Here is a 22,195-nt window from a genome sequence, read left to right as displayed (position 1 = left end):
CGAGCTGCCCAAAACCAGTTACAGCCACACCGGAGACTCGGTAAGTATGAAGCGGTTGCTTTATTTTATGGTTTTATATTTCCCGAGTTACCGGATCTGAATAATTCGCCGGGGTTCCCTGAGAAATCAGGCATCCGGATACTTTTGAAACCACATGGATCTGGAATTTTACAATCCGGGTCCGCTCATCACTACTGACAACAAACATGCGGTGATTTACCTGATGTCATCATTTGATCCACCTGTATATTGCACCTGGAATACTGAAGGAATTGGTATAATCTTAAAGGGAACCAATCAATAGGATTTTCGTATACAGTGTGTCCACCCATACCCTGTCCACCGCCATTAACTTGAGAACGGCGGCAGCTATAGGCATAGAAGTGGTGTCTAGGTATAGTAAAGTAGCCATGCGCTACGCAATGAAACCACCTATAGCGCCACATGGTGGAAAACAACGGAGTCAGCATTTTTATCTCGAAAACAGAGCGAGATAGAGAAAAAAAGTGAATGAAAAAATTGTAGGGCATCATCAATTCAATACGAATCGACACCTTGCATACAGAAATGCTATGATATGAAACTCATGACCCCCAAAACATTGAATGCTGGTCATGCATATGGCGCTCATTTAACTTTGATGCTCAGTGGCCCCCGTCAGCTGCAATGCACATCTGGGCTCTGCACAGCATACTGTATCTTGCTGCACGTTGTGCAATATGGTAGGTGACACGTTTGCACAAGCCTCTGTGATACGTCGTCGTAGGTCCTGCAATGTTGGTGGAGGAGGCGCATACACCTGCTGTTTGATGTGACCTCACAGAAAGAAGTCCAATGGGGTCAGGTAAGCATGGAGGCCACTCCACACAGCCACCATACCCAATGACTTGTAGGAAGGTCTCCATGAGGTATCGCTTCACGTCCCCAGCCTTGTGAGTTTTACACGTTCTAATCATAGCATTTCTGTATGCAAGGTGTCGATTCGTATTGAATTGATGATGCCCTACAACTTTGTAATTCACTTTTTTTCTCTCTATCTCGTTCCGTTTTCAAGATAAAAATGCTAACTCTGTTGTTTTCCACCAGGTGGCGCTATAGGTGGTTTCATTGCGTAGCGCATGGCTACTTTATTATACCTAGAAACCACTTCTATGCCTTTAGCTGCCGCCGTTCTCAAGTTAATGGCGGTGGACAGGATATGGGTGGACACACTATATATCCCTTATACTCTAGACATGGCAAGCTTTCTAAAGTTTCCCCTAAGTACGTACATCTTTGGCAGTAAAAGGGTTGAACACAGAAGCAGCCTAGGTGTGTAAAAAAAAAAAAAAAAAAAAAGGGAAACTTGGAAAACTATATACTCAGACATTATAGTTTTATATAATGCACAACAATACTGCAAAGTAAATTATTTATTTTGTAGATATATTTTTGTTTAAAACAGTAACAACGAAAAATGAATTATTTTTCAAAAAGAGAAAAAAAAAAAAAAAAAAGACAACACCATCCCCAGCCCTCCTTGGCATCATGTGTGGGTATATAGCTCGCGTGACACAATGGTAAAATGTATACATCGCAAAACTGCCGAAAGGTAAAGGTGAATTGGCTGCATCCTTAATTTTCCAAAAGGGTTCTTAAAAACAAGAGCTTTATTGGTTCCTTTAGTAGAACATGTACATTTCCCTGGGGACAATATCAAATCCAGAACAGGACCCCCGCCCTCCATTTATAACACTGCTCTCTTTTTGTAGCCCTTTAACCTATCCGGAGAACGCGGGCTGGATCTGACTTCACTATTGCACCCAGTTTGGATATACTATGGAGAATAGGTACTTAGATGCTATAAAATATTCTGGGAAAAAAATATATGTATAAAAATGGAATAATAATAGAAAGATTAAAAAACAAAATCAGATTACACATTGTGAATGACAGGTGAGCTTTATATTACAGGGGGATTTTTGCATATTTGACAATAAAAATGGAATAATATGAATATTTTTCTAAGGCGTAGACGATGGTGAGCAGCAAGAGTTAATGGCAGTGAGTGTATATACACGATATACGAGTAACAGATATAAATGCATAGCTAATAACGCGCCGTCCTCTCCGGCACAATATTGGTAAGACAAACAAGGTCAATACTATAGTGGCCTTAAATCCTTTTTTTTTGGTTTCTCCGTGATGTGATATTTCAGGAAATAAATAGAAATAATTAGGCACATGCAGAAACCGGGTGTGAAAGCCGAGGACCTATCGATAATCTATTTATTCTTGGCTGCCAGAGGCTTGCGGCTGATCTTCTTAGACTTGTCATTGTTCTTCTTTGGGGGCTCTGGGTTCGCTTGCATGTGTCTTCCGTAAAGGCTGAGAATAAAAGAAAGCGATAAGGTCACATAATATACACAAAAGGCAAAAAAAAAAAAGTAAAGAAAGATAAATAACAAAAAAATACATAAAAATGGATAAATAATATAAAGGAAACATAAATATGACATGTAATAACCAAAATGTATATTATATATATATATATATATATATATATATATATATATATATATATATATATATATATATATATATATATATCTAATATATAAAGCTGTAAGTGTGTGTGTGTGTGTCCGCTAAAGGAATCCGTACCATCGCATGTTGGTGTGTGGTGTGTCACAATGCAGTCAGGGAAAGAGATAGACAGACACAGGGAAAGAGACAGGGAAAGAGACAGAGACAGAGAGAAAGAGACAGAGAGAAAGAGACAGAGAGAAAGAGACAGGGAAAGAGACAGGGAAAGAGACAGGGAAAGAGACAGGGAAAGAGACAGGGAAAGAGACAGGGAAAGAGACAGGGAAAGAGACAGGGAAAGAGACAGAGAAAGAGACAGAGAAAGAGACAGAGAAAGAGACAGAGAAAGAGACAGGGAAAGAGACAGGGAAAGAGACAGGGAAAGAGACAGGGAAAGAGACAGGGAAAGAGACAGGGAAAGAGACAGGGAAAGAGACAGGGAAAGAGACAGGGAAAGAGACAGGGAAAGAGACAGGGAAAGAGACAGGGAAAGAGACAGGGAAAGAGACAGGGAAAGAGACAGGGAAAGAGACAGCGAGAGCGAGACAGACCGGGAGAGAGCGAGACAGACCGGGAGAGAGCGAGACAGACCGGGAGAGAGCGAGACAGACCGGGAGAGAGCGAGACAGACCGGGAGAGAGCGAGACAGACCGGGAGAGAGCGAGACAGACCGGGAGAGAGCGAGACAGACCGGGAGAGAGCGAGACAGACCGGGAGAGAGCGAGACAGACCGGGAGAGAGCGAGACAGACCGGGAGAGAGCGAGACAGACCGGGAGAGAGCGAGACAGACCGGGAGAGAGCGAGACAGACCGGGAGAGAGCGAGACAGACCGGGAGAGAGCGAGACAGACCGGGAGAGAGCGAGACAGACCGGGAGAGAGCGAGACAGACCGGGAGAGAGCGAGACAGACCGGGAGAGAGCGAGACAGACCGGGAGAGAGCGAGACAGACCGGGAGAGAGCGAGACAGACCGGGAGAGAGCGAGACAGACCGGGAGAGAGCGAGACAGACCGGGAGAGAGCGAGACAGACCGGGAGAGAGCGAGACAGACCGGGAGAGAGCGAGACAGACCGGGAGAGAGCGAGACAGACCGGGAGAGAGCGAGACAGACCGGGAGAGAGCGAGACAGACCGGGAGAGAGCGAGACAGACCGGGAGAGAGCGAGACAGACCGGGAGAGAGCGAGACAGACCGGGAGAGAGCGAGACAGACCGGGAGAGAGCGAGACAGACCGGGAGAGAGGGAGACACAAAAAGACAGACAGGGAAAGATATAGAGAGACAGACAGGAAAAGAGACAGAGAGAGACAGGGAGAGAGATAGAGAGACAGACAGATACTGGGTGAGAGAGAGAGACCGTTACTATCCCGGGCAACGCCGGGTGCTGCAGCTAGTATATATTGGTTATTACATGTCCTATTTATGTCAAGGTCCATATTTCACTGGTTGATTTTGTGACCACAAGTTCTTCTCACCTTCAACAACAAACAGCCTCAATTACATAGTTTACTTTAGACCAGGCTAGTGGTAGTTACATGCACAACCACCCCACACCCAAAAAAAAAAAAAAAACCCCAGCCCCCTCACCCTAAAACTCTCTTCACTCCTCCTCAACCTTGCGATTTTCCGTTTTCATTTTTTCCTCCCCTTCTTAAAAGAGCCATAACTGTTTTACTTTTCCATCCCCATAGCCATATGAGGGCTTGTTGTTTTCCAGGACAAGTTCTAGTTTTGAATGACGCCATTCATTTTATCATGTATAAAAAGAAATCATTAAAAAAAAATGATGTAGCGCTCCGCGGTATTTTTGATTCTCAGCGCAGATAAAGCGGATGGCTACGGGCTGCCACCCCCATCTACCTGGCTTTACCTTGGCTGGCAATCAAAATACGGGGAAGACCATTAATTATTTTTTTATTTAAAAAAATAGTTTAAAAAAAAAAAAATGCATAGGCTCCCGCTGTATTTTGATTGCCAGTAAGGTAAAATCAAGCAGTTGGGGGCTGGGATTCTCTGCAGCCCGCAGCCGCCCCTGGAAATGGAGCATTGTTTTTAGCGCCATTGCCAGGTGCTTTACCCGGCTCGTCCAATCGTCCTGATGGCGATGGCACGCTGGGTAATAAAGGGGTTAATACCAGCTTTGTATTCTCAGATGGTACTGAGCCCGAAATTCACGGTGTCACGCCAAATTAGACATGGCCACCATGAATTTCTTAAAAAAAAAAAAAAATGTAGAGACTCCTTCTTTATTATAAAAAAATCCTTAGTTCGATGTAATACACAGGTAGAGCATTGTAAACTCTGCTTCTTAACTCTGTACAGACACAGTCTATACAAAGTGAGACAGGGAGAGCCATGTTAGCTCTGCTACATCGCCCTGTACAGAGCGAGAAGCAGGCTGACAGTGAGGGTATGATTGCACTTGCGTCTTGCATTTTATCTCCCCGCAAAGCCTGACACTCTCAGGACAAGAGCGCCTCAGCTGCATGGAAATACATGGAGCCGAACCGCTCCTGTCATAAGAGTGTGTGCCGTGATGCGATCCGACACTCGCACAGTGACAATCAGAGTTCAGTTAACAGGACAGGAGCTTTGATGACGTCAGTCATGTGACCAGTCTGTAACCAACGAGGTAATACAACAGTCACACCTGACTGGTCACATGGCCATGACATCACGGAAGGTCCTTTAGGCAGTGCTGGTTACCGGGCGGCACAGCAATGATCGGACGCGGAGCAGTGGCCGGAAGATAGCGTGTCTGCAGGACGCATCGCAAGACCTGTAAGTATGATCATAATGTTTATTATTAACGATATTCATTATTTTACAGCCCCCCCTGCCCCATCCCTTCGCATCCCATCCCCACAGTACTGCTGTATAATGCCCTCCCCGCTGCTTCTTTCTAGTAAGGCTAGTTTCACACTTGCGTTTTTTTCCTTCAGTCGCAATCCGCCGTTTTGGAAAACAGCGGAATCCGTTAACGAATAGTCTTCCCATAGACTTTTATGGACGACGGATTGAGACTGATGGACCTGTGTTGCTTCCGCTGGCCGACGCTGCGTTGCTTCCGCCGGGCAGAAGGAACGCAGCATGTAACGTTTTTTCGTGCGTTAAAATGACGCAGAGCGGCGGATTCTGTTGGCGTCCGTTGTTTTTATAATGGATGCCAATGGTGACGGATTCCGTTAACGCATCCGTCTTTACACAACTGCGCATGCCCAGATGTGTAAAGTCAAGAAAAAAAACACTATAACAGATTGCGTTCTTTTGTACGATCCGTTGCATCCGTTGTGCCACTATATGTAACGCATCCGTTGCATCCGTCACACAACGCAATGCAACGGATGCCGTTCAACGCAAGTGTGAAACTAGCCTAAGTGTTCTATCTCACCCCATAGATGAATTCACAGCTACACTGCTCAGTACAGCTGTATAATGCCCTCCATGCTGCTGCTTTCTAGTATATGATGTATCTCACCCCATAGATGGATTCACAGCTACACTGCTCAGCACTGTTGTATAATGCTCTCCATGCTGCTGCTTTCTAGTATATGATGTATCTCACCCCATAGATGGATTCACATCTACACTGCTCAGTACTGCTGTATAATGCTCTCCATTTTGCTGCTTTCTAGTATATGATGTATCTCACCCCATAGATGGATTCACATCTACACTGTTCAGTACTGCTGTATAATGCTCTCCATTTTGCTGCTTTCTAGTATATGTTGTATCTCACCCCATAGATGGATTCACAGCTACACTGCTCAGTACGGCTGTATAATGCTCTCCATGCTGCTGCTTTCTAGTAAATGTTGTATCTCTCCCCATAGATGAATTCACAGCTACACTGCTCAGTACTGCTGTATAATGCTCTCCATGCTGCTGCTTTCTAGTAAATGTTGTATCTCACCCCATAGATGAATTCACAGCTACACTGCTCAGTACTGCTGTATAATGCTCTCCATGCTGCTGCTTTCTAGTAAAAGTTGTATCTCACCCCATAGATGGATTCACAGCTACACTGCTCAGTACTGCTGTATAATGCTCTCCATGCTGCTGCTTTCTAGTAAATGTTGTATCTCACCCCATAGATGGATTCACAGCTACACTGCTCAGTACTGCTGTATAATGCTCTCCATGCTGCTGCTTTCTAGTAAATGTTGTATCTCTCCCCATAGATGAATTCACAGCTACACTGCTCAGTACTGCTGTATAATGCTCTCCATGCTGCTGCTTTCTAGTAAATGTTGTATCTCTCCCCATAGATGAATTCACAGCTACACTGCTCAGTACTGCTGTATAATGCTCTCCATGCTGCTGCTTTCTAGTAAATGTTGTATCTCTCCCCATAGATGAATTCACAGCTACACTGCTCAGTACTGCTGTATAATGCTCTCCATGCTGCTGCTTTCTAATAAATGTTGTATCTCTCCCCATAGATGAATTCACAGCTACACTGCTCAGTACTGCTGTATAATGCTCTCCATGCTGCTGCTTTCTAGTAAATGTTGTATCTCTCCCCATAGATGAATTCACAGCTACACTGCTCAGTACTGCTGTATAATGTCGTCCATGCTTTTGAACATGTGCTACATAGAGGCAGGAGAGCAGGAATGCCTCATGTCTGTGTGTATGCTGTGCATGAGAGACATCATAGCAGCTGGTCTCCACTCTCTAGCTGAGAGACAACTGAAATTTAGAGACAAAGCCTGTAGTAGGGGAAAAGCGCTGGATAAAAGTCAATGGCCAGAACGGCGTATTCTCAGCTCACCTGAAATGATGGGTACAGTTTAAGATACAAATATATTAAACAGTATATAGTACTACAGTAATAACCAGTAAAATTACCAATACTCCCATCACCATCCTCACACATGTAACATTTATTGCACTCGGATATTCCGCTCCTCCAGTTGTATCTCGCACCGAGCCCTTCCCCTACAAGCAGATACAGATTTTTCCGCTGTATTACATACAGTAACAGAAAAGCACATCTGACAGGATTGGCATCTAGTGAAGACATTTACCAGTGCTGCGAGCGGAAGGTTTTGCCAGCGGACCCCAGGGCTGGGATCTGTGACAGAGTAATGCTGTCAGAATCTTCCCCGGCTCTCCCCGCATGATTGATTGTCCAGACACCGCTACCCACACATCAATGCCACATTAATAAGTACTACTGATTACATGTTGACAAACTATTCCACAATTAGAATACCAGGCACTAGGGGCAAGCGCTGTGACAAGAGGTAAATGATGGATACATTTGTCATGGGTGACTGCGCCAACAGACAGCTAAGTGGTCAGGGGAAACATTCACTAACGCGAAAAACAAACTTCCACATCAGATAGCGGAAATTAATTTAACAAATAGAATTTCTGTATCATATTCTTGTACATAGGGGTAGTATTATAGTAGTTATATTCTTGTATATAGGGGCAGTATTATAGTAGTTATATTCTTGTACATAGGGGCAGTATTATAGTAGTTATATTCTTGTACATAGGGGCAGTATTATAGTAGTTATATTCTTGTACATAGGGGCAGTATTATAGTAGTTATATTCTTGTACATAGAGGGCAGTATTATAGTAGTTATATTCTTGTACATAGGGGCAGTATTATAGTAGTTATATTCTTGTACATAGAGGGCAGTATTATAGTAGTTATATTCTTGTACATAGGGGCAGTATTATAGTAGTTATATTCTTGTACATAGGGGCAGTATTATAGTAGTTATATTCTTGTACATAGAGGGCAGTATTATAGTAGTTATATTCTTGTACATGGGGGCAGTATTATAGTAGTTATATTCTTGTACATAGGGGGCAGTATTATAGTAGTTATATTCTTGTATATAGGGGGCAGTATTATAGTAGTTATATTCTTGTACATAGGGGTAGTATTATAGTAGTTATATTCTTGTACCTAGGGGCAGTATTATAGTAGTTATATTCTTGTACATAGGGGCAGTATTATAGTAGTTATATTCTTGTACATAGGGGGTAGTATTATAGTAGTTATATTCTTGTATATAGGGGGCAGTATTATAGTAGTTATATTCTTGTACATAGGGGTAGTATTATAGTAGTTATATTCTTGTACCTAGGGGCAGTATTATAGTAGTTATATTCTTGTACATAGGGGCAGTATTATAGTAGTTATATTCTTGTACATAGGGGCAGTATTGTAGTAGTTATATTCTTGTACATAGTGGCAGTATTATAGTAGTTATATTCTTGTACATAGGGGGCAGTATTATAGTAGTTATATTCTTGTACATAGGGGGCAGTATTATAGTAGTTATATTCTTGTACATAGAAGGCAGTATTATAGTAGTTATATTCTTGTACATAGGGGGCAGTATTATAGTAGTTATATTCTTGTACATAGGGGGCAGTATTATAGTAGTTATATTCTTGTACATAGGGAGCAGTATTATAGTAGTTATATTCTTGTACATAGGGGCAGTATTATAGTAGTTATATTCTTGTACATAGGGGCAGTATTATAGTAGTTATATTCTTGTACATAGGGGCAGTATTATAGTAGTTATATTCTTGTACATAGGGGCAGTATTATAGTAGTTATATTCTTGTACATAGGTGGCAGTATTATAGTAGTTATATTCTTGTACATAGGAGCAGTATTATAGTAGTTATATTCTTGTACATAGGAGCAGTATTATAGTAGTTATATTCTTGTACATAGGGGCAGTATTATAGTAGTTATATTCTTGTACATAGGGGTAGTATTATAGTAGTTTTATTCTTGTACATAGGGGCAGAATTATAGTAGTTATATTCTTGTACATAGGGACAGTATTATAGTAATTATAGTCTTGTATATATGGGTCAGTATTATCATAGTTCTAGTCTTGTACATAAGGGGCAGTATTATAGTAGTTATATTCTTGTACATAGGAGCAGTATTATAGTAGTTATATTCTTGTACATAGGGGCAGTATTATAGTAGTTATATTCTTGTACATAGGGGCAGTATTATAGTAGTTTTATTCTTGTACATAGGGGCAGTATTATAGTAGTTTTATTCTTGTACATAGGGGCAGTATTATAGTAGTTATATTCTTGTACATAGGGACAGTATTATAGTAATTATAGTCTTGTATATATGGGTCAGTATTATCATAGTTCTAGTCTTGTACATAAGGGGCAGTATTATAGCAGTTTCATGTGAGAATCTTTACTCAACATAAGATGGTTGACAACAGAGAACAAAATATTGTAATATAATTGCACAAAAAATGTTATGAAACTAGAGTTTCTGCAAATAATAAGGAGGACTGTAAACCCCACCGAAGCAGAAAGTGGGGCAGGTAATTGCTTATCAAATGTTACTTGACAAATCAAAGAAATCAGAGCCCAGGGTGAAATGTACATGCCATGAACCAGAGTGGCACCTGACATGAAGAGTTTGTGCTACCAGTCTATCTTCTGGCCCTGTCTACACTGTTGGATGGTCAAAATGTCAGCTAACAACCTGGATCCAGGCTGTGACTGCTGCTCCTGCAATATACCGTCATTCATTCCCATGTCAATCACACAGGGGCTTCAAACCAATAAGCACACACATATCTATCTAAATATATTATATATTATATATATTATATATATATATATATTATATATATATATATATTATATATATATATATTATATATATATATATATATATATATATATATATTATATATATATATATATATATATATATATATATATATATATACATATATATATATACATATACATATATATACACAGTGCCTACAAGTAGTCTTCAACCCCATGCAGATTTAGCAGGTTTGATAAGATGCAAATAAGTTAGAGCCTGCAAACTTCAAACAAGATCAGGATTTATTAACAGATGCATAAATCTTACAAACCAACAAGTTATGTTGCTCAGTTAAATTTTAATAAATTTTCAACATAAAAGTATGGGTCAATTATTATTCAACCCCTAGGTTTAATATTTTGTGGATTAACCCATGTTTGCAATTACAGCTAATAATCGTCTTTTATAAGACCTGATCAGGCCGGCACAGGTCTCTGGAGTTATCTTGGCCCACTCCTCCATGCAGATCTTCTCCAAGTTATCTAGGTTCTTTGGGTGTCTCATGTGGACTTTAATCTTGAGCTCCTTCCACAAGTTTTCAATTGGGTTAAGGTCAGGAGACTGACTAGGCCACTGCAACACCTTGATTTTTTCCCTCTTGAACCAGGCCTTGGTTTTCTTGGCTGTGTGCTTTGGGTCGTTGTCTTGTTGGAAGATGAAATGACGACCCATCTTAAGATCCTTGATGGAGGAGTGGAGGTTCTTGGCCAAAATCTCCAGGTAGGCTGTGCTATCCATCTTCCCATGGATGCGGACCAGATGGCCAGGCCGATTGGCTGAGAAACAGCCCCACAGCATGATGCTGCCACCACCATGCTTGACTGTAGGGATGGTATTCTTGGGGTAGTACGCAGTGCCATCCAGTCTCCAAACGTCACGTGTGTGGTTGGCACCAAAGATCTCGATCTTGGTCTCATCAGACCAGAGAACCTTGAACCAGTCTGTCTCAGAGTCCTCCAAGTGATCATGAGCAAACTGTAGACGAGCCTTGACATGACGCTTTGAAAGTAAAGGTACCTTACGGGCTCGTCTGGAACGGAGACCATTGCGATGGAGTACGTTACTTATGGTATTGACTGAAACCAATGTCCCCACTGCCATGAGATCTTCCCAGAGCTCCTTCCTTGTTGTCCTTGGGTTAGCCTTGACACTTCGGACAAGCCTGGTGGTCCAACTAAACGCAAACCGGATGGAATAGCACGCCGCTGCAAGATGCTGTGGTAGCCATGCTGGTTCTGTATGCCTTCAATTTTGAATAAATCCCAAACAGTGTCACCAGCAAAGCCCCCCCACACAATCACACCTCCTCCTCCATGCTTCACGGTGGGAACCAGCCATGCAGAGTCCATCCGTTCACCTTTTCTACAAAGACACGGTGGCTGGATCCAAAGATCTCAAATTTGGACTCATCAGACCAAAAGCACAGATTTCCACTGGTCTAATGTCCATTCCTTGTGTTCTTTACCCAAACAAGTCTCTTCTGCTTGTTGTATGTCCTTAGCAGTGGCTTCCTAGCAGCTATTTTACCATGAAGGCCTGCTGCACAAAGTCTCCTCTTAACAGTTGTTCTAGAGAGAAGGTGTGTCCAAACTTTTGTTCTGTACTGTATATATATATATATATATATATATATATATATATATATGTGTGTATGTATATATATATATATATATATATATATATATATATATATATATATATATATATATATATATATATATATATATATATATATATATATATACATACATACATACATACATACACACACACGTTATTATATATACATACATAGACACACACACATACATTTATATATACATGCATACTTATTTATTGCGTTTATCTAACGGAGGGTTCCATATCCCCTACGTAGACATAGATTAACCCCTCATGGACTGAGCCATAGCACTTTTCCGGAGCCTCAGCTACCAGTAATGTGGAAGCCCCCTACATTTGTATTAACAGATGACAAACTTGAGAGGAGAACTGTTTTTTGTGGGTTGAGTAGAAGCTTTTATTGGTAGTATTTTGGGGTACAGAACATTTTGGATCAGTTCACATATCTTCTGTGCTCTATGCTGAGCTCTTACACAGGGGTTTCCATCTAAACCTACAAAATATGTGATTTAGATGAACCCACCAACAAAACAATTCACTAATGAAGCAGCTGAGTTACTTTGGATCCTGTGTGCCTTCCATGTCTAACTTTTAAGATGTGCACAAAAGAGGCGGTCAACTGCACTTCTATACACGCCTAAAAAGATGGACAACGCCGGATCATAGACCCGATAAGAGTCCAAGTTGACTACATCTGCCTCATTATAGGGACTCTTCCATCAGGTGTTCTGTCTGAATGACGCATTTCAAAGATTTACATGGAAACCTTGTTGTAAGCATTCAGCGTTGAGCACAGGATAAATGTGAGTTGAGCCTGACTGCGATCTTTGGGAAGCAGAGTGAACAAATCAAAAGCAGGTCAAGAATTTATTTTTTACGCTATTTACTGTGCGGTATGACTGAATTGACAGCTTTATTCTTCAGGTCAGTACAATTGCAGCAATACCAGATTTATATAGCTTTTTTTATGTTTGGCTAGTATTCATACATTGAAAAACACTTAACCTTATCCTATCCGGAGTCTCCCCGGGGGGGGGGACATTCCAAGAATTCCGTTACGCTCCTTTGTCTTTTTTTGGGCCACTGCCTTGTTTATCATTCACATGTGAATAAATTGATTTCCTGTTGATTTATTTTACAAAATTCATTCATATTGCAAAATTCTGTTTTGACGTTTTTTCCCAATTATAATAGTACTAGCTGTAGTATCCGGGCGTTGCCCGGGATTGTAACTGTCTCTCTCCCAGTCTCTGTATGTGTGTTGCTGTCTGTCTGTCTGTCTCCTACCTTGTCTGTCTATATGTCTCTGTCTGTTTCTAGCTCTCTGTATTTGTATCAGTCTATCTGTCTCCATCTCTGTGTCTGTCTCTAGGTGTGTGTCTGTCTGTCTCTCTCTTTCCCCATCTGTCTCTTTGCCCGGCTGTCTCTTTGCCCGGCTGTCTCTTTGCCCGGCTGTCTCTTTGCCCGGCTGTCTCTTTGCCCAGCTGTCTCTTTGCCCGGCTGTCTCTTTCCAGGGCTGTCACTTTGCCCATCTGTCTCTTTGCTCGGCTGTCTCTTTTCTTTGCCCGGCTGTCCCTTTCCCCGGCTGTCCCTTTCTAGGTCTGTCTCTTTGCCAGTCTGTCTCTTTCCCCGGCTGTCTCTTTGCTCGGCTGTCTATTTGCCTGGCTGTCTCTTTCCAGGGCTCTTTGCTCGGCTGTCTCTTTGCCTGGCTGTCTCTTTCCAGGGCTCTTTGCTCGGATGTCTCTTTTCTTTGCCCGGCTGTCCCTTTCCCCGGCTGTCCCTTTCTAGGTCTGTCTCTTTGCCAGTCTGTCTCTTTCCCCGGCTGTCTCTTTGCTCGGCTGTCTCTTTGCCTGGCTGTCTCTTTCCAGGGCTCTTTGCTCGGCTGTCTCTTTGCCTGGCTGTCTCTTTCCAGGGCTATCTCTTTGCTCGGCTGTCTCTTTGCTCGTCTCTCTCTCTCCAGGGCTGTCTCTTTCTGTCTCTATCTCTTTCCCCGTCTTTTTCTGTCTCTCCCTCACACATGCTTTTTATACTTAGGCTATGTGCGCACTAGAGCTTTTTACCCGCGGATTTACCCGCGGATTTGCTGCGGAAATTTCTTGAGAAATGTCTGCAATCTTTGTGCAGACATTTCCCAGCAATTTCTATGAAAAAAAAAAAATAGCTGTGCGCACTTGTGCGGATTTTTCTCAAGAAATTTCCGCGCGAAGAATTTCTCAAGAAACTTTCTTGAGAAAATGAACATGTCCATTATTTCCGCAGGTACCCTGCGGATTTCTGCAGTACAGCCTGCAAAAATCCGCAGGGAACCACCCGCGGGAAAATCGCGGCAATTCCGCGGCTATTCCGCGGCAAATCCGCGTCAAATCGGCATGCGGATTTGGCGCGGATTTTTTCCGGAGGTCCGGAAATCTTTCACTCCCAGAAGTTTCTCAAGAAAGTTTCTTGAGAAACTTCTCATTTCTAGTGCGCACATAGCCTAACAGTTTATTTTGTTCCTATAGCAACCACTGACAGTTGGTATTAATAGCTATAGCTCCCACCTCCATTCACTTTAATGGCGGCAGGATTTTTGGAGAGTAATTGTAAAGCGTGGAGTTACATTTTGCCGCCCAAACATAGTCTATGGCGTTCCCTGGGTCACATGGGGTGTCTGTGCAAAATTTCGTGATTGTAAATGCAACGGTGCGGATTCCTTTAGCGGACATACACACATACATACATACATACATACCTACACACATACACACACACATACACACATACACACATACACTCAGCTTTATATATTAGATTTCAATGGGCAGAACAGGAAATTTTATCGGATAGGAAAAAATTAATACAAAAAGAAGTTTCTGTATCCCGTAATTTCTATTGGTACCATTTTCGGGCACATAATATTTTTTGATCGCTTTCTATTCAAATTTTTGGGATGCAGGCATGAGCAAAAAACAGCAATTCAGAAATAGTTGTTTTTTTATGGGTAAAAGTGATAGGACATTTTTATTCTTCGGGTTAGTACAGTTAAAAAGTGATACAAAAAATTTAAATAATTTTATGTTTCGCCACTTTTACACAATTTCTTTTTTATTATTTATTTTTTTAGAAAAAGTATTGTTTTTGCTTTGCTGTACTCAGAGCTATAGCGGTTTTATTTTTCCACTGGAGCTGTGTGGCGGTTTGTTTTTTTTGCAGGACAAGATGTAGTTTTCATTTTTTATTTACATCTGTCTTTTTCATCGCGTTTTATTCCACTGTTATTTTGGAAGTATGATGAAAAAGCATTGATTCTTGCCCATTTTTTTTTTTTTACAGTGCTCATTGTAGGGGTTAAATAACATGTTCGTTTTATAGATTGTGTTATGAAAGTGGTGATACCAAATGTTTGATTAGTTTACTTTACATAAATATTTGTATTTTTTTATTTTGTGGGTTTTTTTTAAAAAATAATTTTTGCAATTTTTTTTTCTTAATATTTTTTACTTCTTTCTATGGGACTTTAACTTTTATTCATCTGATCACTAGTCTCATACATTGCAATAGATACTGTATGTATTGCAATATATGATACCTGTCAGAACATCTGTTATACCCTGCCTATGGCTGGGTCTAATAGGCTTCCAAACCTTGCACACCAAGAGGTCATTATTTGACCTCCGGGTGCCATGAAAACCATCAGCTCCCATGATTTAGTCACGAGGGTGCCGATAGAGGTCAGAAAGGGATCCCTGACTCTCCTACAATCTCCTAAATGCCATCATCGCTATCAGTTGTAGCATCTGGAGGATTAATCATTGGCAGTGATTATGCTGGGGAAATGCTGATATTTCAGCACCTCCTGCACGACCATGCTCTGATGGGTCAGATTGACTGACTTATTACAGTGATCAGGGTCTGATGAAATGGATCCCCGCATCGCTGGCCGTGTCGATGAGCTGTCAGTGACCATTGCCTGCACAGAGCGTGTGTTTTCACGAGTTTTAATCCATAATGGACATAGCACATCATGATGGCGTGCTATGGCCATCGTTTGTCATTAAGGGGTTAAATTTAGGTTATTACTAGTGATGAGCGAGTACCAAAAAGCTCGGGTGCTCGAGGCTCGGGCCGAGCATCCCAAGATACTCGTGTACTCGGCCCGAGCACCGAGCCCAATGTTATCCTATGGGAGACCCGAGTATTTTTGTGAAATCACCCCCGGCAGCATGTAGAAACCAGAAAACTGTAAATTAAAAAAAAAAACGTGCGTGTGTGTGTAAGCGTGCATATATATATACACGCGGAGTGGAGTGCGGGAGGGGCCGTAGCCGAGCGGGGAAGTGTCGGGCTAAAGGCACGGTCACGCTGTGCGGGCTGGCCAATCACTGCAATTCCACAACAGGGCTGTGGCATTGCAGTGGTCTGCCAGCCAATCCCTGCATAAGGGATGGCTGTAAAAAGAGCGCCAACATGAAGACCACGAGTACAGCACGAGTATCGCGAGATTACTCGGTCCCCGCCGAGTAGCCCGAGTACATTGATACTCGTGCGAGTACCGAGTAGTAACAAGCATACTCGCTCATCACTAGTTATTACAGATTACCTGCTGCCACCACTAGAGGGAGCTTAAGAGCTAACTGCATACTGTTACACATAGAACCCAACAATAACAAAAGTATGCAATGGGCATGCCCTAATGGTCACAGCAAGTACTTGTATCATGATGAACTGGACACGATGTTATAGAGGCTGCAGAGTGGAATAACATTTATATTTAACTTCTCTGTAGTGGAGATATTAGCAATCAAAGTATCTGGCTCCTAATGAGTTAACTTTTGTTAAGTCTAAGGGTACAGTCTCACTAAACGACGTACCAGTGATTCCGACCACGATACGACCTGGTCAGGATCGCTGGTGCATCGCTACATGGTCGCTGGTGAGCTGTCAATCAGGCAGATCTCACCAGCGACCTGCCACCAGCCACTCCTGTAACGATGCTGCGCTTAGTAACCAAGGTAAATATTGGGTAAATAAGCAAAGCGCTTTGCTTGGTTACCCGATATTTACCCTGGCTATGTGTGCAGGGAACCAGCGCTAAGCGGTGTATGCTGGTAACCAGGGTAAATATCGGGTAACCAAGCAAAAAGCTTTGCTTGGTTACCTGATATTTACCCTGGTTACCAGCGTACGCTGCTTACAGAGTCGGTGCTCGTTGGTCTCCCGCCGTCAAACACACCAATGTGTGCTGTACAGCGGGAGACCAATGAGCAAAAAATGAACCAGAACAGTGTGTAACGATCAGCGATTTCACAGCAGAGGCCAGGTCGCTGCTTAGTGTCACACACAGCGAGATCGCTAATGAGGTCACTGGTACGTCACAAAACCTGTGACTCAGCAGCGATCTCGCTATGTGAGAAGTACCCCTAAGTGGGCGTTATCAGATAGTTTTCACTGGAGGTGTGTACTTCTCCTTGGGCTATATCCTTCCATCTCAAAGACTGAGAGACATAAGCGATGTTAGGGGCGTGTTCTTTTTCTCCTGTGTTGCGGCCTGCTCATAATTGGTCAGCATCATACGGGGAGGAGTACACCCCGCCCAGTGAAATCTATCTGGCAACACCCACCTAGTCTCAATAGAAGTTAACTCATTAGCTGCCATATTCTTTGATTGAGAATATATTTGCAATGGAGAGGCAACATTAAAAAAAAATATTATATATATACATAATACTATTATAATATATATATATATATATATATATATATATATATATATATATATATATATAGTTTAATGCTGAACCGGACTATTGACTAATGGTGACATGAAAGATTTGGTGAAAACGTCCTCTTTAAATTCAAAACTACAAAGGAATTGTGTCTCACTAAAATAGAGTACCAACCTCTCTAAAATATATGTTTATCCTTTACTAACCAGGCTTAAAAAGACCTCAATCAGCCTTTTTTTGCCTCTCCACATTTCAGCAGCTATAGCTTTATTTTTTCACTGAAGGACAAATCAATTTATTTTCGTTGCCGTTTTGGGTTATATATAAATCACTGTGTAATTTATATATTTATTTTTTTTATAGAAAAAAAATATTTTAATATTGTTTTCATTTTACTTTTTTTTATTGTCCATGTTTCACACTAATTACCATTGAATCAGTCATTCAGGTTATTACAGTCTTGTTGATGCCTAATTGGTGCATTTATGGTCATGTGCATGCAGTACAATGTACAGTATTGATATAAAACTTCAAGCACAGATTTTTTTTTCATACTTTGCTCTTTCACTTATTATGACAAATTTCCTTAATGCATGTACACTTTAGTACATCAGGAATAACACAATTTCTGGCATTTATATGACTTGTATCCTGCATTACTTACCAGTAGTTCCCTATCTGGACTCGATCCCCAACTTTCAGTTGTCTCTGAGCTAGTGGGTAGAAACTAGCTGTTGAATGTCTCCCATGCAGTGCACACACAGAGAGCCGATATATTGATGCTCTCCTGGCTCTATGTAGCTGTCAGGATTCTGGTGTTTCTGGGTTTATTGTCTTAGCTAAGACTGCTAATGGTTTGCACCTGCACCCCGTTAGCCAGAACTTGCTGCTAGTGTGTATACTTCCCTATAGACTTTTCCCTGCAGTTCGGGTCGTGCGACAAAGAACTGCTTTTGGACTTGATTTCAGCTCCGTAACGTCCCCACATTACAATAAGTGTGTAAATTTGCTCAGTTTTCGGTCCCTTGCTGACACTTATTTCAGTGCCGGTCAAAAGGTTTGATCTTGAGACAAGTCCTCTTTAAATCTGGGTTTAGAGCTTGAAGGGGCTTTCCAGGTTTGGCATGAAAGTCTGCCGTCTGTGTGACTGCAGGCCTATGATTCCTCACAGTGCACACTGTCAGGATTCTCTGGTGCCGGTGGAGAGACTGGTGGTGTGGTGGTGATGGGCGAACCCCCCCACCGATGTTCGCGTTAGGAAGCCTCACCTGAACATTTTGTAAGGTTCTAGTTCGGGTTCTGAGATGACGCGACCTCGCGTCTGAACACTGAACTTGGACTTTATAGTTATGGAATGGGGCGGGGGGGCTGTAAAATAAAGAATATAGTTAATATAAACATTGTCATTATACTTATCGCTCCCACGACGAGTCCTGCAGACCCGCCCAGCCGCTGTCTCCCGGCCACTTCTGCTTCTGGGTCTGATCATTGTTGTGCCCTCGGGTAACCACCACTGACTTACAGGACTCTCCATGGCGTCACAATAATGTGATCAGTCTGGTGTGAATATTGTACAGACATTGGATTACAGACTGGTCACATGGCTAAGACGTCACGGAAGGTCCTGTAAGTCAGATGTAGCAGAGCTGAAGATGCTCGCCCGCCTTTGGACTACGTCAGAGTTTTTTTTTTGAGTAATAATTATGGAGTCCTAAATGTCTTCTGTTTTATTTCTAATAAAATATTTTTTCTCTGTTGTTTTATGTCACTTTTAAAATAACAGACAATCACAGACGCTGTCACAGAGTGGGCGTCTGTAATTGGATGCTGGAGTAACCTGAAACCAGGCCATACATTCTAGCATCTAGAATGTATGGGCAGATTCCAGCTTACTCCAACAGCCAATCACAGACGCCCATTCTGCATGACAGCATCTGTAATTGGCTCTTAGGTCTCTCACACATATAGTAGTGTAAAAATAAGTTAAAAAAAAAAAAAAAAAAAGACGTAGCGCTCCGCAGTATGTTTGATTCTCAGCGCAGATAAAGCGGATGGCTAAAGGCTGCCACCCCCATCTGCCTGGCTTTACCTTGGCTGGCAATCAAAATACAGGAAGCCCATTCATTTTTTTTTTAATTAAAAATAATTAAAAAAGAAATGCATGGGCTCCTGCCGTATTTTGATCGCCAGCCAGGTAAAACCAGACAGCTGGAGGTTGGGATTCCCAGCGTGGTAAGGCCCAATCGTTCTGGGCCCCCACACTAAAAACCGCAGCCCATTGCCGCCCCTGGAAATGGCACATTGTTTCTTAGCGCCATTTCCAGGCACTTTACCAGGCTCGTCCAGCCCTGATGGCGGTGGCACGCTGGGTAATAAAAGGTCTTAATACCAGTTTTGTATTCTCAGCTGGTACTAGGCCCGAAATTCATTGTGTCAAGCCAAATTAGACATGGCCACCATGCATTTTTAGTAAACAGTAAAAAAAAACATAACACATTGTTTTATTTCTAATAAAAAATAATGTCTAACATTTAAAGACTCCATCTTTATTATTAAAAAAATCTTAGTCCGACGTAGTCCACAGGTAGAGGAATGTCAGCTCTGCTTCATCGCTCTATATAGACAAATTGCTCTCTCTGCTTCTCGCTCTGTAGAGACATGTCAGCTTTGCTTCATCACTCTGTACAGACAAACGCCTCTACAGAGAGAAGCAGGCTGACACGGAGGGTATGATTCTGTTGTGGGCGGGGGGTGCTGCCGCTTCTGAGGCCACTCGGATCCGGGTTCGCTGCTCCGGCTCGAGTGGTGACCGGACCCGGGCTCACACGGCCGTCAGTCACCACAACCGTCGGAAGGGGAAGATGTACAGGGGATTTGTTGTGTCGGTGACGCCACCCGTGGGTTGTGATGAGGGATGGTGGCACCACCACTGCCTGGTGATGAGGCGCCCGGGGCTGATGAAACGGGGCAGCAAAGTGGGATCTCCTCCATGGGTAGGGAAGGTGTAGTCCCGGGGCTCGTGGTCGATACACGTGAGTACTGGCTGCTGGAGGTGATGCACCGGGTTGGACCGGGGGTCAATGGTGTACTCAGAGTTCAGTAATCACACACAAGTCCAGTGGTAAACCAAGTTGCCAGTGACCGGCTACCATTGGAAGGTGTATTCGGGTCCCACACCCGGGTTTAGTAAACAGGTGTCCCTTCCTCCTGCACTTTATATTTGTCTCTTCTGTCAGACGACTCCGCATGGAACGGGGAAGTCCACTCCCGGTGCTGTGTATGTTTGGGAGCTGGGGCCCATGAAAACTGACCCGTGGGATTTCTGTGGGTTCTGATGGACACCCTATCCCACGCGTTGGGCTTCTGTTTCGCTCTCTGGGCTTCTGGAAGGCAAGGCCTGAAACCTTGTCCTCTGCTGGTTGATTAACAAGGGGGCATGCAACCTTCCTCGTCCTAAGGTCCAGACACCCAGTCAGTGCACGGCCTCCGGACCGGATTCCAGCTGTCGGCACCGGTGGGCTACAACCCTGCCCTGGTCCACTTAAGGTCTCCCGCGACCGGATCTCCGTCGCCTGTGGCCCTGTTCACTGTTTGCCACCTAGCCGGGTAGTCCAAGGGCCCCTACCCCTGACTACACTTCACTGTCAGCTCCGACTACTACACACCACTTCACTTCACTCTAACTAAAACTTGAACTCAGACTCCAACTTGGAGTTAGACTGACTCTTGAACTTAGACTGCCTGACGTGTTCCCTCAGGACCCCTAGGTGGGCGTTCTTATCCGCCTGATCCCACCCACTGGTGTGCCCTTATTATCATGAGGGAGTGGCTAGGCTTTAATGGCTGTGTGTTGTACCTGAGTGTGGGTTTTTGGTGGTTACAAGGAGGATGGACTCTTTTGTGACTGCCTGGTTTTGCCAGGGCGTCACAATTCCACTTGCGTATGACTTGTGCATTAGCCCGCACGGCCTGACACTTATGTCACGCCTACATGGATGGCGTCCGTGGAGTGATTCACGTCAATCAGCACAGGAGGAGGCTGAAAGAAGGGACAGGAGACTAAGATTAGGTCTCCCATCAGACAGGACAATTTACATACAGGGCTTGAAATTTTATAAAGGTATTTTTGGGGTCTACAGGGGGGAATCAGGAGGTAATGTGCACCTTCATAAAATGCAGCACAGGAGCTGCTTAAACTGCTAATTTTAGTTTAGAAGGCCAAAATCTGGTAACAGGTTCCCTTTAAAGAAAAAGAACATGGTAAATCAAGGACCCTGTCCCAAACTTTGGAAAGTGTTAACATTTTTTGTTCATAAGAAACCTGCCTCTGCAATTCTTTTTTTTTTTTTTTTAGGATGAGAATCCCTTTAAAAAGGCTAAAATTATTACAATCATGATTATTACATCCACTTCCGCCCTATCCTTCAGTTCTGGCAGCGTTACGAGAGTGGCATACTGTTTATTGGGTTCCTGGCCATTAGCCTCTATACATGGCCAGACAATGGGACACTGCGCGGTGTATACAGCTATCCGTCAGCTACAAAGAGTCTTAGGAGTACTGTCCAGGGGTCGGCAAACCAGCAAAGCGGCAGCTGCTTTCTTCCATAAGATGCCATCTATATTCATTGTTCTGCTGATGAGATTTTTATAGGTTGTACGCCTTTTTTACATG

General features: G+C 42.8%; 1 protein-coding gene across 3 annotated transcripts in view; it reads right to left on the bottom strand.

The window, feature by feature from the left end:
- Positions 1 to 1,397: 1,397 nt before the first annotated feature.
- The window catches only part of RSU1 (Ras suppressor protein 1), a 195,889-nt gene continuing 175,091 nt past the window's right edge, over positions 1,398 to 22,195 (bottom strand). For all 3 annotated transcript variants that reach the window (XM_075316817.1, XM_075316818.1, XM_075316819.1), the window contains exon 9: positions 1,398 to 2,367. In XM_075316817.1, coding sequence (XP_075172932.1) covers positions 2,265 to 2,367 — 103 coding nt within the window. In that variant the 3' untranslated portion in view covers positions 1,398 to 2,264. The remainder of the gene's footprint in view (positions 2,368 to 22,195) is intronic.

This window comes from Anomaloglossus baeobatrachus, chromosome 6 (genome assembly GCF_048569485.1).
Source record: "Anomaloglossus baeobatrachus isolate aAnoBae1 chromosome 6, aAnoBae1.hap1, whole genome shotgun sequence".
Lineage (NCBI taxonomy): Eukaryota > Metazoa > Chordata > Amphibia > Anura > Aromobatidae > Anomaloglossus > Anomaloglossus baeobatrachus.
Note: the sequence above shows the minus strand (reverse complement) of the source record. Positions and strands in the feature narration are given on the sequence as shown.